The sequence below is a fragment of the Amblyomma mixtum genome, chromosome 10 (assembly GCF_055824585.1).
Source record: "Amblyomma mixtum isolate Tamu chromosome 10, ASM5582458v1, whole genome shotgun sequence".
In the NCBI taxonomy this organism is placed as follows: Eukaryota; Metazoa; Arthropoda; class Arachnida; order Ixodida; family Ixodidae; genus Amblyomma; species Amblyomma mixtum.
Window position 1 is genome coordinate 102,231,062 of NC_143021.1, and position 17,965 is coordinate 102,249,026.

Consider the following 17,965-nt stretch of genomic DNA (forward strand, 5'->3'; position numbering starts at 1 on the left):
CGAGGCCCGTTCGCCTTCACCTCTCCGCTATCGGGCTTCCAGCCCCTGCCGCCAGAGTAGCTCTGCTGGCCGTCGCTTGCCGAGTCCGCGTCGGGGAAACTAACACCAGCGACCTCTGGAGGCAAGGCCACTGCTGTCGGGAAAACTGAAGATCATCCGCCCCCGACATACCGATACGCCGATTTCTCACAGGGGCAGGGTAGCGACAGCATCCGACGCGTACTTCTGATTTGTGCGTGACAATATACAGAACTGACGCGATCGCTTTACTTGATACTAGCGCAGACTATTCAGTGATGAAACACGCCCTCGCCCAGGAATTGGGCAAAGTTTTGACGCCATGGTTGGGCCCTAGCATTCGCCCAGCGGAAAGTCACTTCATTTGCCCGGCCGTAAGGTGCACAGCCCGAGTCGGCATCCGCGGTTTCGTCTACGTCGGTGAATTCGTCGTCTTGCGCCAGTGTTCGATAGATTTGTTCCTGGGCCTCGACTTTCTACACGCAAACGATGCTGTGATCGACCTACACGAAGCGCGAGTCAGATTTTTGACGAAGCAAGCCGTGGCGCACAGTTACACAGAAGACCCAGGAGTCAACGCTCTGCGTATTGTCGAAGACGACGTAGTGCTGCGACCATGGTCCAGTGTGCTGGTGTTAGTGTGCCTGCGTCAAACTTATTATGACGAGACTTTTGTTTTCTTTTCTTATGAGTTTTTTTTAATGCTCTGTTTTTCGCTTAATTTTTTTTTCTTCTTTGGAACATTTAGTTATTTTTCATTTATTTTGAATTGACGTTAAGCCTGGCAAAGCATTGCTGGTCCAGGCATCCTCTCTCTTTCTTTTATGTTTTTTACCTCCTTTTTGAGAGGACCAATAAAAGGGTAAAAGGGTGTTAGTGAGGAACGACTCGTTTCACGACTACGAAGGTATTGCGGACAGTCACCCTTCGCTGTTTCTCGAGAAGGGAGTGGCTATCGCGCGCGGTCTTGTAGAACTGAATGACGGCTGTGCGACAGTTTTTCTGACGAATTTCAGCAATGAAATTCAGTACCTCGCCAAGGGAACGGTCGTCGCCTTCCTCCACGACGTGGATGGGTTGCCGAATCAGTGTCCCGTAGAGATGAATCTTCACAACGATGCCGCACCACGTAACGCCCTTCAGAAGGTTAAAATCAATCCGGTGTTGACCTCATCAGAAGAACCTTCTGTCGTTGCTGCTACTTGACTTTAAAGATTGCTTCGCGGTGAGCACCAAGGTCGGACGTACGGCAGTAGCCATGCACCGCATCGTCAACGATTCGGCCACGCCACCAGTTTGTCAGCGTCCATGCCGTGTTTAGCCTAAAGAGCGGGAGGCTATTAGAACGCAAGTCGATGAAATGCTTGCAGACGATGTTATACAGCCGTCAAGAAGTCCGTAGGCGTCGCCGGTGGTTCTGGTGAAAAACAAAGACAACACGTTGCTATTCTGCGTTGATTACAGGAAACTGAATAATGTTACTAAAAAGGACGTATACCCACTCCCCCGGATCGATGATGCGCTTGACCGACTCCGAGATGCCAGGTTCTTCTCTTCCTTAGATCTGAAAAGCGGATTTTGGCAGATCGAGGTGGACGAGGGAGACCATGAGAAAGCGGCTTTTGTAACACCCGACGGTCTGTACGAATTTAAGGTGCTCCCGTTTGGTCTTTGCTCCGCTCCGGCCACGTTTCAACGCATGATGGCCACTGTTTTAGTTGGTCTGAAGTGGCAGTCGTGCCTTGTGTACCTGGACGACGTGGTCATCTTTTCGTCTAGCTTCGAACAACACTTGCAGCGATTGCGCATTGTCATTCAAGCTCTGCAGTCTGCACAGCTAACTATCAAGCCAGAGAAATGTCATTTCGCCTTCGAGGAGCTCCGTTTCTTAGGTGAAGTTGTTAGCGCACAAGGTGTTCTCCCAGACGCCGACAAGACTTCCGCCGTATACAATTTCCCACGCCCAAACGACAAGAAGGCCCTCCGACGTTTTTTGGGCCTCTTCTCCTATTACCGTCGCTATTTTCAAGATTGTTCTCGCTTAACCGAGCCGAGCTTAACCGAGCTTAACCGAGCCTTGACTCGAGATGACGCACCCTTCGTATGGGGATGTGCCCAAGACAAAGCCTTCGAGGAACTCCGCTGCTGCCTTGAAAGTCCTCCAATACTAGCTCATTTTGACGAGAATGCAGAGACTGATGTCCACACTGATGCCAGCAATATCGACATCGGAGAGATCCTCATACAGTGGCAGGATGGTGCAGAACGAGTAATCACCTACGCGAGCCGCACTCTTTCTCGATCGGAACGGAACTATACGGCTACAGAAAAAGAGTGTCTTGCCGTCATCTGGGATCTGCGTATTTTTCGACCATACATCTAAGGACGACCGTTCCGTGTTGTCAGCGATCATCACTCTCTATGCTGGCTAGCCAGCATTAAAGCCCCTTTTGGCCGGTTGGCCAGATGGAGCCTCCGTTTGCAGGAGTACGATGTGACGGTCGTCTATAAATCGGGTCGGCAGCATCAAGACGCGGACTGTTTAACAAGAGCGCCCGTGGAGCCGGCAACGCAACAGATCACCCAAGATTGCCGCCTTCTTTCTGCCATTAGCGTGTCCCGTATTTCGCAGCTTCAACGGACTGACTCTGAGTTGGCGCCACTCATTAAGTATCTGGACGGTTTTAATGTCAGTGTACCTCGTGTGTTCCGTCGTGGACTACAGTCCTTCATTCTGCGGCGTGGAGTCCTATACAAGCGCTACTATGACAGCAACAAGGAGACGTTGCTGCTTGTTGTTCCATCCTAGTTACGCTCCGAAATCTGGAGCGTTGTCATGATGAACCATCCGCCGTCATCTTGGGGGTCAGTAGCACACTGGCAAAGATTCGGCTTAAGTATTACTGGCCCAGTTTACTACTATCAGTGCGTAAATACGTAAAAACATGCCGCGATTGCCAACGGCGCAAATCTCTCCCTCTGAAACCAGCCGGCTTTCTCCAGCCCATAGCACCCCCAAAGACCCCTTTTCAGCAACTTGGCATAGACCTCCTCGGCCCTTTTCCGAAGTCGTCCACAGGAAAACGGTGGATTGTGGTCGCGACCGATTATTTCACACGGTACGCTCAGACCAGGTCGCTTGCAAACGGTACTGCTGCTGAAGTCGCCGAATTCTTTGCCCACAACATCGTACTGCGGCATGGCGCTCCTGCAGCTATCATTACTGACCGTGGAGCTGCATTTACGGCCCGCTTTACTCAGGCTGTGCTCAAGCTCACGCACAAGAGCCATAGACGTACAACGGCGTACCACCCGCAGATAAATGGCTCGGTGGAACGCCTCAACAGGATCTTGACCGACATGCTTTCCATGTATGTTGATATCAAGCACAGAACATGGGATCAAATTCGTCTATACACAACATTCGCGTATAATACCGCGCAGCAAGAAACGACGCGGTTGACAGGTTACCACCCCCCCTGGAGGCTATGCTACCCGTGGACCCCCCTGACAGTGAGAGTGAACTTTTTTTCAGCGCGCGGAAGAAGCGCGGCAAGTGGCAAGACACCGCATTCACCCTCAGCAGCAGATCTATGCTTACCGCTACAACCTTGGACGCCGCAGCATTACCTACAATCCAGGAGACTATGTGTGGGTCTGGACGCCCGTTCGTCGCCGCTGGCTGTCCGAAAAGTTACTGCACCGCTACATCATCTATTACCTTGTTGTCCGCCGCCTCAGCAACGTAACGTACGAAGTTGCACCAGCCTCGACAGCTCGTTCATCGCACAACAGCAAGCGCAGCGACGTTGTGCATGTGCTGCGAATGAAGCCAAACTGCGAGCGACTCCCGACTGAGTTTCAGGCTGCATGTAGTCTATTCCGTGATGTCAGATTCTTGGTGTAACTCTTGACGCCAAGCCAGAGTCCAAGCACTCACCAGGGAACTGAGCGACAATCCCAACGTAGTCTACACGGACGCAGCAAAGTACCGATACCAACGCAAAACGATCGTCGTTGTAACAGACGAAGGAGGGTAAGAAATAACCAGCGCAACGATGAACAACCCAAACATAGAAGCAGCTGAAGAAGCCGCCATTGCTCTGGCAATATCGCACGGCAACGCAACAGGACACAACCTCACTGTAGTGACGGACTCTAAACACGCATGTAGAAACTACACAAGAGGCAAGATAGACAGCATCGCCAATCATATTCTACACACGACGAGAAGACACAAAAACACTAAACATAGTAGAGTGTGGGTTCCCGGACATGAGGGGCAACGTGGCAGCAGACGAGTTAGCTCGAGGGTACGTCAACCGAGCAGACTCAACACTTTGCACCAAAGGCACCTTTGACCCAGTTATCCGCACGTACTCAGATATACTCGATCATTACAGGGGTCAGCGGAAACGCTACCCTGCCCCACACAAAAGGCTCACCAAAGAGGAGGCTGTAGAGTGGCGCAGACTACAAACCGGTACCTACCCACACCTGCACAAACTACACAAGATTTTCTCTACACAATATGCAGACGAATGTCCGTGGTGTCAGGGCAAACCTACACTATAGCATGTCACATGGACCTGCTTAAAGCAGACTTAGAGCCAAGAATAAACAATCCGAGTGTGATGCAGTGGGAGCACTTGCTGGCTAGCGAGGGCGAGGAAGCGCAACAATTTCTTGTGCGCCGAGCCACGATGGCAGCAGTCAAGTGCGGCATACTGGACCAAGGATCGACCACGGCACCCAGTGACCCGTAGGGGTCAAGAACAGTTTAAATTTATTAAGAATAAAGTTTTTTCCATCCATTCATCCTAACTCTTGAACTCTTTTTCTTCCCTCTCTTCTGTCTGACGGTAGCACCGCATCGGTGCGATGCTGCAGAGGAGGGGGCTGTGACACGTGGTAGAAGAAGAAAGAGAGCGCAATCGGTAGAAGTAGACGACGCTGAAGTGTAGGTCCGTTTTCTGATGCCCTCGTTCCAGCTCTCGATGCCCTCGTCCAGCCGCTGCAGCTCCCTTTCATTGTAACAACTGTTACAATATAATATCCGAATTGTCTACCGGTCGGGCCGCAAGCATCAGGACACCGACACCTTGTCTCGCTCCCCGCTACCCACCGAACTTGCCAGGCTCTGTGAAATCGAAGCCACTACGCCGTCTCCTACCATCAGTGACCTGCGTTCTGAACAGTGCAAGCAACCCAGGATTCGTGCTCTTCTCGACTTTACGACCCATCGGCGGTTACCCCATCCCGAACCCTGCGCCGTCAAGCTTCACATTTTGAAATCTGAGATAACCTGCTTTATCGCCAGAATTCTCACTCTGATGTGCGAAAATGGCTCCTCGTCATTCCTCACCACCGCCGGTCCTATATCTGCTCATGTTTAAGCGCTTACTTGCAATGCGATAACGCCGGCCTTTTCAAGATTTACACGCACCTCCGTATTCGCTACTGCTGGCGTGGCATGTACATTTAGTTTCGAGGTACGTACGCTCGTGCCTGGGATCATTGTAAGGAAGACTCCGGGCATACGTGCGAGCCGCATGGCCATCGTCTGGTGCACGCTCCTGTCTTTACTAGCTGACCTCGGACTGCTGTTGGCCCTGCTCCCGTTAAGAAGCTTCTCCGAATAAACCCCACCTTACATCCAGCAACAAAAATTTACTTCTGGATGAAATGTGACTTTTTATTGTTTCTAAAGACAAATTTTGAGTAGCAATAATTATCTGTTCACATTTCCACCTAATGGTGCAGTTCGTGCACACGGGTGGAAGAACTAGTTTATAAGCCTTTCGGAATACTCCGGGCATGAGCAGCCTCCCACACTCCTATCTACGCACGCACTCAAGCAGGCGTGCACACACCGCGAAAACAAATTGCCATGTGCCAGTGCTCAAGGCGTGAAGCAAACGACTATAGCGGCCCAAACAAAAAAACGCTGGCAGCGACCAGGAGCCGGAAACAATGTAAACACGTAAGGAAATGCAAGAGCTTCGCACAAAACTAGAGGACATCATGTCGTAGCTTCTCAACTGATGATCATAGTGATGAGTATGGCTCTTTACAGTTTGTTTGGACATAGGCGCCATTTGTGTCGATGTTTTTACCAGCGTCATCACCCCCTCGGGCTGATGCGAGCCCCATTGTCTCTCCAATTTCATTTAAGTGCCGCGAAAAGCGTTCGACTTATCATAATTGAACGCCATAAAGTAGTGCAGTCGTCCACATACCTGTCTAGATAACTTTAACGAAGCGCCAGGGAGTATACACGTGTAATTTCTGAGTGGATGAGCGCTCTAAACAAGAAGTTATCGCGCATGCACATTGTCACAAATCTGGTTTCACTCCTGATGTCTTTAAAAGCTATATCTTGCCTGTTAGGCAGTGAATGCCACAAATGCACACACAATACGCGTCGTTGGAGTGATCTTGAGAAGAGTGCGGGTAAATATAATTTCATTTAAGCTACCAAGATTTGGGGTGTGAATTAGACAATGCTCTGAATTAATGGAAGTCGAATTAACTAGATACGAAGAGCTTTATTGCCTAAGCCAGGCCCGCCGATGTTTCCCAGGTCTGCGAGTGACCCTTCTCGGAGCCTCCGCAGTTCAGAATTTAGCGTGATGAGTTCGACTGGTTTCCGCTGTATCCGTAGCGCCTTACACCGGCTTCCAGGCAAGCTGCTCGATGACAGGCAGAACACCGCACGACCCGTCAATTTTCATGTAGCTGAACCAGCCAACAGTAAACTCGTTCGCAACCCGGGGATTCTAGTTGCTAGGCTGCCTAGCGACCTCGTTGTTCATGCCTGAGACCACAATCTATCTACATCAACCTCTTGTTCTAGTACATCCTTCCGAGGCATCAGCATACCAGGACACGCATCAGTTGCAGATTGTCAAGTCCTAGCATCAAGTTTCAATAGTGCGACAGGCGCCATCTACGACGCCACTTCACATTCGGCAAGCTGATGCCACAGTCCCTGGGCTCTTCTGCATGCAGGCAAAAACAACCTGTCAGCCTGAACACCTTCCAAAATGTGACAATGCTCCAAGGAGCATCCGCACACACCTTGGACAACAGTGCTTCCCACTTTAGCTCATATTGAGAGAGAGTGAGAGAGAGAGAGAGACACGTTTCTTGCTGCCGACTTGACTTTCACCCACGCATTCTAAACACGTAGTTCCTGGTTCGTACATTATAGCACCGTGGCCACTCGTCGGTCACCAGAGTTCAGATTTGTGGGAACAGAATTGAATGCAAAATTTCCCGGGCAGCCTCACAAGACCTGTGGCCTTACCTTACTTCATGACGTTTTTTGACCACATCATCCGTGGCAGCTCATCTTTGCACGTGCAGTTGCCGCTCTACGGCAAGGAGGCCTCTAGCGCACCTTCCAACTCGGATAGGCCGAGAACTAGGATAGAACTGGTCTGGCGTTGGGGACATGTGGCTGACGATTACTGCGATTCCAGACCACCCGTCATTAGCGGTACAACTAAATCTAACATTAACAAACCGTACACTGACAAGCTCGTTACTCAACAGTACATCTTGCTGGGCTACTTGGTGGAGCATTGTCTAACAAAATGTAAAAGCAGCGCTAAATATAACACAAACCACAAAGAAAGGCGGAAAAGACAGCGCCCGTCTTGCCCGTCTTTAGGTGTGGTTTGTTTTAAATATAGCGCTGTTTTTACCTTTTGTTAGACAATTCTCGTTGTTCGCGCGAACTTATGCTACAAGTGGATGGCAAATGAACTGCATAACTAGTACCAGTGTGCTGCCCACAGACACATCGTGTTTCAGAGGTAACGTTTAATGTTATTATGACAAAATGGGCCAAATCGTGCCGTAGAAAAGAGGGGACCACAGCAGCCGGTGACGTAACGGTTTACGCATAAATTCGTGAGGCGACTGCGTGACAGCAAACTAACGCAACCTTGTTGTTCTAACAACATCATTAATAATAACAAAGCACACCGAGAGCTGTAGAATGTAACAATGCACTATTGCAATATGCTGCATGCACTGAGTTATCACATCACGCAGACTTACGTAGGTTGCGCGCCGCACGGTCAGATTGCCGGAGAAATCCACCTGAAGTAGGTGGAATACATTATCAGGCTCCACTGGAGTAGGCTTGGCGGAGAAAGAGAACAATATCAAGAAGTATTTCGTAGTCATCCGGATATTGCAGGTGACCAGGTCACCGTTCTTCGTGTTGCCAACATTGAACTCCCTACTGATCTTGTGGTTAGATTGGTGGATGTTCACATACACCCTGAAACAAAGACATGCCCTGTAGACGCCGTGTGATGGCAAGCATGGCGCAGCCGCCGAGAGAGCCTCTTGGTTCGGTAACTGAGTAGCGATTTTGCGTTTTAGTCGACAAATATCACTGGACACCGAAACAACGGCTGGCGCCGCTCATGAATGTTTTTTTTAGAATGTTATTGCATATTCGCTGACGATTGCTAACTTCATTAGGAACGCATGCCAGTTTACACGGTTGGACAAATTATAATTCTAATACGACCACTTGATCCTCTATGTTTCTTTAACATTTTGTCCCGGTTCGGCGCTACTTTTCTAAGTAATTTTCCGTCAAAATGGGGCATAAGTATGTTACTGCGCTGTAGGAAAAAGAAGCAACAAACTAAGTTTTATTAGGAAAGCCGGTAAATGCGTACATGTCTAGGTTTCTTTCGTTAAAATTTAAGCAGCGCTATCTTTTAGGACGAATACACAGAGGACATGAAAGGACGGGCGCTGACTCCAACTATGTTTATTGAACACGTTATTCGTAGAACATATAAGAAAAGACGACCGTGAGCGCATGCGCATCTGCGACAGACCACAAAAGGAAAGGCCAAGATGACAAAGATGACAGCAAAGGTAGATTAATGTGGGCGCACGCATTTCGTCCCTTATTTTTAAGCAATCTGAATTCGCTGGCATGCAGGGAGACAGAAGTTGTGCTGACACACATGTCGTCTTTTGACTTCATGAAAAATGCTTCGGATAATTCCCGAGCTAATCTATCTTTGCTCCTGGTTAGAATTATGAGTTTGTCAAGCCGTGGCTCACAGTTCTCATGGTTTTGGTCCTTGCAAGAACGGCAATGGGCGTGTAGATTCAGGCATGAGTCTGATGCGTTCCCCAAACTTCGTTCTTGTTCCCTGGCACGTTCCTTAACACATCCCTCTGTCTGGCCAACGTACACTTTGCCACAAGAAACGGGGATCTCATAGACCACACCCGTGGCACACCGGATCCCCCTTTCTTGTGGGAAAGTGTACGTTGGCCAGACAGGGCGTTGTGTCAACGAACGTGCCAGGGAACATGAACGAAGTATGAGAAACGCATCAGACTCATGCCTGAATCTACACGCCCATTGCCGTTCTTGCAAGGACCAAAACGATGAGAACTGTGAGCCACGGCTTGACAAAATCAAAATTCTAACCAGGAGCAAAGATAGATTAGCTCGGGAATTATCCGCAGCATTTTTCATCAAGGCAAAAGGCGACATGTGTGTCAGCACCACTTCTGTCTTCCTGCATGCCAGCGAATTCAGATTGCTTAAAAATAAGGGACGAAATGCGTGCCGCCCACATTAATCTACCTTTGCTGTCATCTTGGTCATCTTGGCCTTTCCTTTTGTGGTCTGTCGCAGATGTGCATGCGCTCACGGTCGTCTTTTCTTATATGTTCTACGAAAAACGTCTTCAATAAACATAGTTGGAGTCAGCGCCCGTCCTGTCATGTCCTCTGTGTATTCGTCCTAAAAGTTAGCGCTGCTTAAATTTTAACGAAAGAAAATGCATAACCAACTAGCCCCGCAACGTGTTTTACTAAATGTCTAGGTTTCGCGGGAAAAAAATTCCAAAATTTGAAAATTGTAAGACACTTTAATTGGATCACTTGAAGGCAATGGTACATTATTTTGATATGTTGGAAATTTTTTTATTTTAAAGTGTTTCCATCGATCGCATCTAACAGTTAAGACTGCCATACAAAAGAAATGGGCAACGCTTTTGACGATTGCAAAACCGTGAATAGAAAAACAAGTGCAAGACTGCCGTTGGGTGATCTGCAGATATAATGATTGTTACAGTGAAATCTTACAATATATTAAAAATATGCGTTGATAAAAGATTTCGCCGCTGAAAAATGCTTTTGTCCAGAATTACTGCATATGAAGAGTGCGAAAATTCCAAGGAAAGCATTACTGAGTCTCCTCATCGACTTGTGATACTGTTTCAATATCTGGTTGCATTTAGGGCACTGCTGTATTTTTGTTTCATAGTTTGAATACCTTTTATTTTTTTACCATAGGACACACAACGGCTCTGTTAACTTAAGCCGAACCGGGGCATTGATGTTGTGTTCTTCTGGGACATATTACAATGAACAATTAGATGGACCTTGACATCACACCCTATAGCATCTGTTTTTTGCCTATGGATAAAAGCTGTGCTGTGCCATATGGTCTATTGATGCTGCTGGGGCTATTTGGCCTCGCGAAGAGCCGCATGAGGGACCGCAACGGCGAATCACCCCGTTCGTCGAAATCTTTGTTTCGTGAACAGTGCGCTTTCGTGCGGGGAATATATGCTGCCCTGCAAGAGTCGCCTTGCTGGCTCCCCTATCTAGATACATGTGTGTGTTTTGTGGCGTAAGCGTGCTTACATTTCGCTTTTCGGCACTATTTCTATGCAATAACGAAAAAAAAGCGCCCCTGAGTTGCCGAGCGGCAGCGGTTCGAGTTCCGGCTAAACCATTGTTTATGTTACCTCAGCTGATTTCTTTTTTTCAGAGACACTGCACAAAAGTGATGGCATGACGTTGCGGCCTTACAGAACATTGAGGAATTGTATGCTGACGTCTTCAGGGTGATCTCATTGACGGGTGTTTGAATTGCCCCCGCGAGTTCATGCGGTTGTGACCTCACGATACTCTCGTGCAATCCAGAAATCTTCGACACATCGCCGATGGCCGCAATTACACTGGTTTGTCACCATTAATGCTGTCGCATACAAAACGGCCAGAATCATGCTGAAGGAAATGCAGCGGTACGAAGTGGCAGGAGCTTGTGGCCGCTTCAAGAAAGAAACGCTTGGCATCTCTGGAAACTAAGCGAGAGCAGCTTTCGCGGCTTGCCGAGTAGCGCAAACCGAATGGAGCCAAAATATAGCTCTATATGGAAGTGTCATCCGACAGGAAGAAAAATAAAACTAAAAATAAAATAAAAGGGTACTATAATTTGAAAAAAAACAACGGTTTTCATTTAAACTATAATTGAAAAAAAAACAATAGTTTTCATTTAAAGTACGTCAGTAGATCAAGTGCCTCTGTAAGTTTTTTTTTTTGTGGGCGTGGGGAAAGGAATATCTCTAGGCTGCAGTACGTTGTTCTATATTTAAAGAATGCAGCGCGAAAAGACAAGGACAAACGAAGAAGTGCACAGGCGCTGTCCTTAAGCGCCTGTCCTGTCCACTTCTTCGTTTGTCCTTGTCTTTTCGCGCTGCATTCTTTAGCCATGATAACTCACCAACAAACCCAAACAGCCACTTTAGTTCTATTTTACGCCAGGTACTGCAGTTTTTCCTTTTTTAATACCAGTTCGCACCGCAAAGAAATGTCACAAGTGAGTGCATAGAGGTAGATGCAGATAGTAAAGATGTACAAGCAATAATATTCTGAGATATCTCCTCAAGGCATATAATATTTGGGGTCACAATGGTTTCCTTCCTCACCATCATCGTCATCAGCCTGACTACGCCGACCGCAGGGTAAAGGACTCTCCCATGTCTCTCCAATCAGCCCTGTTCTTTGCCAACTCGGCCACCGTACCATCGCAATATTCTAAACCTCATCCGCCCACCTAACTTTCTACCGCCCCCCGCTACGCTTGCCTTCTCTTGGAATCCACTCCGTTACCCTTAAGTTCTAGCGGTTATCTTGCTTTAGTGTTACATGACCTTCCGAACCACAATTCTTCCTCTTGAATTCTACTAGAATATCATTAGCCGGCGTTCGTTCTCTCCCCAACACTGCCTCCTTCCGGTCTCTTAACCTTACAGCTATCATTTTTCTTTCCATAGCCTCCATGTGTCTGCCCCACAGGAGATGAACGAGGCCTGAAGCTGACGAAGAATTTATTTCAGCAGAACGGGGTGTACATGGCGCTAGGAAAGTGTTGCCTTTTGTGGGTAGATCTCCCGAGGTACCCGCGGCAGAGGGCGTCCATATGTCTCCTGAAATGGCATCATGATCTTCGCGCAAGTTGCGCGGCTGAAATCTCTAAATGTGGTTACATAACAACGTCACGATGCTAAGGCCGCACGACGTAACATCAATCCACCGAGACGGAGATAGAGAATTACTTAAAGCAAGGTGCAACAGCACAGGTGTAGTTAAAGTACCGCCGTTAGTACTTTTCCGCTCTTCATTTTATATTAGTGCGTAAGCGCTTATCCGATGGGCAGCAAACGAGAACACAATCGTTGTCTGTTCGCAGCTCGCGAAGTGCGAGCATTGCGTTCCGCGGCGCTGCACGCTCGTCATCTGCTACGCAGCACAAATCTCCTCTTTCGCAGTTATTCGAATGTAGTAAACATTCTCTGCAGTTTTATGTCTGTTCATTCTAAACATCAGTGTGTCGCGAACAGCCAAATAAACACTCAAAGCTACGAGACCGAAGCGGCGATAGACGAGAGCATTTGAGAAGAACGTCAGCGAGCAAGAAAAAAAGTAAATTGGCGAGGCATGATGAACTATCTGGCCAGCAAGGAATTGGTTTACACGCTATAGCCGATCGCCGTTTCAAGCCTGGGAAACAGGTCTACCTGCAAATGAGAGCAGGGTCAGGAGTCAGCGTCTACTGCACGCGCCATATCTCCTTCGAAGGCACTAGCCGACTCGATGGCATCGAATTCACGCCGCAACGTACAGCACTGAGCAGGCTTGCATCGTAGTGCTCGATTCGTCCTGTTAATAGCAACAGAAACCAAATTTTACTGCAGGTATATTGGCATTTATGGATGGTGCTTGGGCCGAAGCGGCGCTGAATAGAAATGGAAAACAAGGAACGAGCAGACCGCCCTTAAAGAAGCACATGTACGTTATATTTTCCTCCGCAGCAGATCTCTCCAGCTCTCTAAAGAAGCCTGTTCACGAATCTACAAACAAGGACGTTGCTTGTTTGACTGAGTTGATGGTCATATATTAATTATTCTGGCATCCAGCTACCTAAAATGAAATTCGACCACACGGCAATCAAAAGCGAAACTATCCCGAAGCTTTTTAGCTTTCAGTGTTCTGCAGTAATTTCGTAGCCTTGATTAACTGCAACAGTGTAGCATTAAACACGAGATGCGTGTCCATTTTTTCCCCTTTCCCGTAGTATAGGAACTCAGCGCTGGCAGTCTTGATATCGCCAAAAACGCCCTGGAAGCGGTCAAACATATGTTTTGAGACACAGGTCGACGAACCACAGTACGTCATCGGTTCTATGCTTTACACAAACATACAAATTGATTAGCTAAAACTAACCGCTCAACTTTACTCAAAAAGGGTGACATTCTGGAACTTGCTGAAGCGCCCAGGCTGATCAAAGACGGATTCGTCTTTACGGTAGCCATCTTGGATCAACTGCGGTGCTGGCTAGAGTTTGTGAAAATCGACAATACCCTCACTGGGAAACGGCTCATATTAATTAAGGTAACCCCCGAGAAAGTAAAAAAGGGTGCGTCACGACGACAGAACCGCACAACGACTCGGTGCATACCTTGATACCTCGTTCTCTAAGTGTCAGTCTGCATTGTTCGAATGTTTAGGCGAATACCCCAAGGTGGAGTAGATTCGAAATAAGGGACTAATTACTCTCTGACATCCACCCGAGCGCAGCCATACGGCTACAGAGGAAAGCTAAACAGCTTTCTCAGAAACTTCGTTGTAAAAGAAAAATTCGTCCTGGTCTGCGGTTCGAACCCGGGACCACCGCTTCACCAGAGCAGTCGCTCTACCAATTGAGCTAACCGGGACTTATTTTTTCTTTCATGGTATTTATTGACATGGTTTTGTACAGAAAGGATATATATTCATATCCTTTCTGTACAAAACCATGTAAGTGAATACCATGAAAGAAACAGAAAACCTTACCAGAACCTTGGCGTCCCGGTTAGCTCGAAGAAATTGGTTGTATTGAGCTAACCGGGACGGCAAGGTTATGGCAGGGCGAAAGCGAATTTATCAATAACTCGAAGTGGGAACTGTGTTCGTCAAATGTTTAGGGGAATCCCCCAAGGTGAAGTAGATTTAGATTAGAGCGACTGCGGCAGTGAAGCTGTGGTCCCGGGTTCGAAACCTGGACCAGGACAAGTTATTCTTCAAATACCAAGTTTCAGAAAAAGCTGTTTAGCGTTCTTATGTAGCCGTAGGTTGCACTCGGGAGATATCAATGAGCGATTATTTACTTATTTCAAATCCACCTCACCTTGAGGAATTCCCCTAAACATATGACCAACACAGTCCCCACTTCGAGTTAGTGATCAATTCGCTCTCGCCCTATCAATATCTTGCCGTCCCGGTTAGCTCAGTTGGTAGAGCGACTGCTCCGGTGAAGCGGGGCTCACGGGCTGGAACCGCGGACCAGGTCGAGTTTTTCTTTAAAAACGAAGGCTCTAAGAAAGCTTTGTAGCTTTCCTTTGCAGCAGTATGGCTACGTTCAGGTGGATGTCAATGAGTAATTACTTCCTAATTTCAAATATACTCTACCTTGCGGGATTCCTTAAACATTGGTTGGTTTATTGGGGTTTAACGTCCCAAAGCAACTCAGGCTTTGAGGGACTCCGTAGTGAAAGGTTGCGGAAATTTCGACCACCTGGGGTTCTTTAACGTGCACTGACATCGCACAGTGCACGGGCTTCTAGAATTTCGCCTTCATCGGAATTCGGCCACCGCGGCCGGGATCGAACCAGCTCCCCTACACATTTGACCAACACTGTTCCCACTTCGAGTTATTGATGAATTCGCTCTCTATCATACGCTTGCTGTCCCTGTCAGCTCAATTGGTAGAGCGACTGCTCTGGTGAAGCGGTGGTCCCGGGTTCGAACCCCGAACCAGGAGGAATTTTTCTTTAACTACGAAGATCCTAAGAAATCTGTTTAGCTATTCTTTGTAGCCGTATGGCTGCGCTCGAGTTGATGTCAATCAGTAATTACTCCCTTATTATAAGCTTTAGCTTCCCACCTGCTTCGAGGCGATTCGGCTCGCATGCGTGTCACCTGCTGTTCTGTGCACGTCATATAAAGAGGCCCTACGGCTAAAACAATGAATTAGGAAACGTCAAAACATACCCGCACGAAAAACTGCAGAAAGCGTTCCATAAGTTCCAGCCTCATCATCATCAGCAGCAGCTTGACTTCTCCCACTGCAGGCCATAGGCCTCTCCCATGTATCTCCAATTAAGCCTGTCCTTCGCCAGTTGCGGTCACCGTATTCCTGCAAACTTAATCTCCTCCGCCCACCTAACTTTCTGCCGTTCCCTGCTACGTTTGGCTTATCTTGGAGTCCACTCCGTTACCCTTAAGGACCACCGATTATCTTGCCTTCGCATTACATGCCCTGCCCAAGCCCACTTCTTCCTCTTGATTTCGACTAGGATGTCATTAACCCGCGTTTGTTACCTCACCCACTTCACCCGCTTCCAAAGCTCGCTGCGTTGTCCTTAACTTAAGCTGAACCCTCTTTGTTAGCATCCACCTTTCTGCCCCATAGGTGAGTACCGGTAAGGTACAGCTGTTTTATACTTTTCTCTTGTGGGATATTGGTAAACTGCCATTCATGATCTGAGAGAACCTGCCATATGCGCTCCACCCCATTCTCATTCTTCTAGTTTTTTTTCCTTTTCGTGATCGGGATCAGCTGTCACCACCTGCCCAAAATAGACATATTCGCTTACTACTTCCAGCCCCTGCCTACCAATTGCGAACTACTGCTCTCTTGCTAGGCTTTTGAACATTACTTTCGTTTTCTGGATGTTACTTTTTAGCCCCACCGTTCTGCTCTGCCTCTCTAATTCATTCATCATTTTGCAGTTCATGTCCGGAGTTTTATTCTCCGTATTTATGAGATGCGCGTTGCCCAGCCTACGTAATATTCATATCATATTTTAAAGATTAAAAAACGTAGCAACCCTTTTATTGTAAACTCTCAAGAAATAAAATAAAATAAACAAATATTGGAGAGGAAGCCCGCACCCAACCAGAGGTTATCGCAGGCGATCCAATTAAACATAAAAGAAAAGGGGCCAACGCCCAAGAGAAAATTTAAGAAAAACCAATTACAAAAAAAAGAGGCACAAATGATGGGCGGGGAAAAGTGATTTTTAAAACAAGACGCCCCCGAAGGATTAAGAAGTACGAAAAGAACATGAAACAGGGATGGGTCCAGCGTGCCCAGATTCTTCAGACAGGCTCGCAGGCGGCCATGAGGAGGGAAGGTGCGGGGTTCTGTAAGAAGGAAGAAGAGACAGGAAAAGAAAGCGAGGAGAAAAAAAAACGAACAAACAGGAGATACTGGGCTTAAGAAAGCAGAAGGGGTACATAAAAAAGCGGAAATAGAAAAGAGGATCAAGTAAATGACAAAAAGGCATGTAATAACGCAAGGAATTAGAACGAGCGAAAAGTTTAAAAAATCAAACAAACAATTAAAACATGAAAATATAACAGGTAGAGAAAAGAAAAAGGAATGGCAAAAATAAAATAAACATGAAAAAACGAAAATCAAACAAAACTAAGACTGGATGTACACGCAAAGCCAGCAAATATCAAGGTCCACATACCATCCACATGCCCGTGAGGCAGGGGCAGGGCCACGGCCCACCAATATTGGCCATATTGCCACGTATCATTGTAGCGTCCGTTCGTTCGCGCAAGGCGGCAGGAAAGGGGTGCTATCATATTTGTTCGTGAAGCGAGAAGCGACCGGACAAATCTCGATTGATCACAGCTATGCCGAGCTGCATCTACGTGTTTCCAGATTACTCTAGATGATCTCGACCTGTTATCTCGAAGTTTCCTTGCCGGCTTTAAATTGAACGATGCCGCGAGCAGCAGGCATTCGTAGTTCGACGACCGCCGAGCACGCTTGTTGCTGTCGCCCGAGCTCGTCCAGAACCAGCGAAGATTTTTCGGCGCTGGCTTGCTAAGAAGTTTTGAGAAGTGCAGGTGGGCCTCGGATCCACTGCGACCCTGAGGTTCCGCAACCAGCCTCCCAGCCCAGGCGCCGTGCCTTTGCCGGTGCTCGGACAACTTCCTGACCTTCAAGCAGTAGCCCAGTCGGCCGCCCGTGACGTCATGGGAGGCCCGGGACCTGCTGCCCCTCCGGTGTTCCGTGCGCCGCCCCCAAAGGCGCACTGTTTTTCGTTCACAGTTACTTCCGACGCGACTGCTGACGACATCGTCGACGGCATCGAGTCGGTTGTCGGCCAGAAAGGGCTAGAGAGCCTCCAGCACCATGTAGGCATGAAGTTCTGCGTGCCATGGCCTCGGCTGCGGCGGCGGAGAAGATGCTCGTGGAAGGCGCCTTCAACGTGAACGGCACTTCCGTCCCAGTAGGCTGCGTGGGTCCTGCCGTGGTCCACGTGACGGCTTTTCATGTGCCGCTGTTCGTGGGAGACGCGGCGCTGGCGGCGGCACTGAGCTCCTACGGCAAGGTGCTTGACATCACCCATCCCGTCCTCAAGGGCCGTCGTCACGTCGGCAACGGTACGCGCGTGGTCCGGATCGAGATGAAGCAGGCGGTGCCGAACTTCTTGACCGTCCAGGGCCACCGCGTCATGTTTGACTACCGAGGCGTCCGGAAGGTGTGTTCCCGCTGCGGGCAGGACGGCCACGTCGGCGCGGCGTGTCGAACGCCGCGGTGCGCTCG

General features: G+C 48.3%; 1 protein-coding gene across 1 annotated transcript in view; it reads right to left on the reverse strand.

Annotated features, from left to right (window-relative positions):
• Positions 1 to 6,980: 6,980 nt before the first annotated feature.
• LOC149326561 (uncharacterized) overlaps positions 6,981 to 17,965 on the reverse strand; it is a 106,215-nt gene continuing 95,230 nt past the window's right edge. The window contains exons 7-8 of the mRNA XM_089564615.1: positions 8,086 to 8,311; positions 6,981 to 7,019 (exon numbers count right to left, since the gene is read on the reverse strand). Coding sequence (XP_089420741.1) covers positions 6,981 to 7,019; positions 8,086 to 8,311 — 265 coding nt within the window. The remainder of the gene's footprint in view (positions 7,020 to 8,085; positions 8,312 to 17,965) is intronic.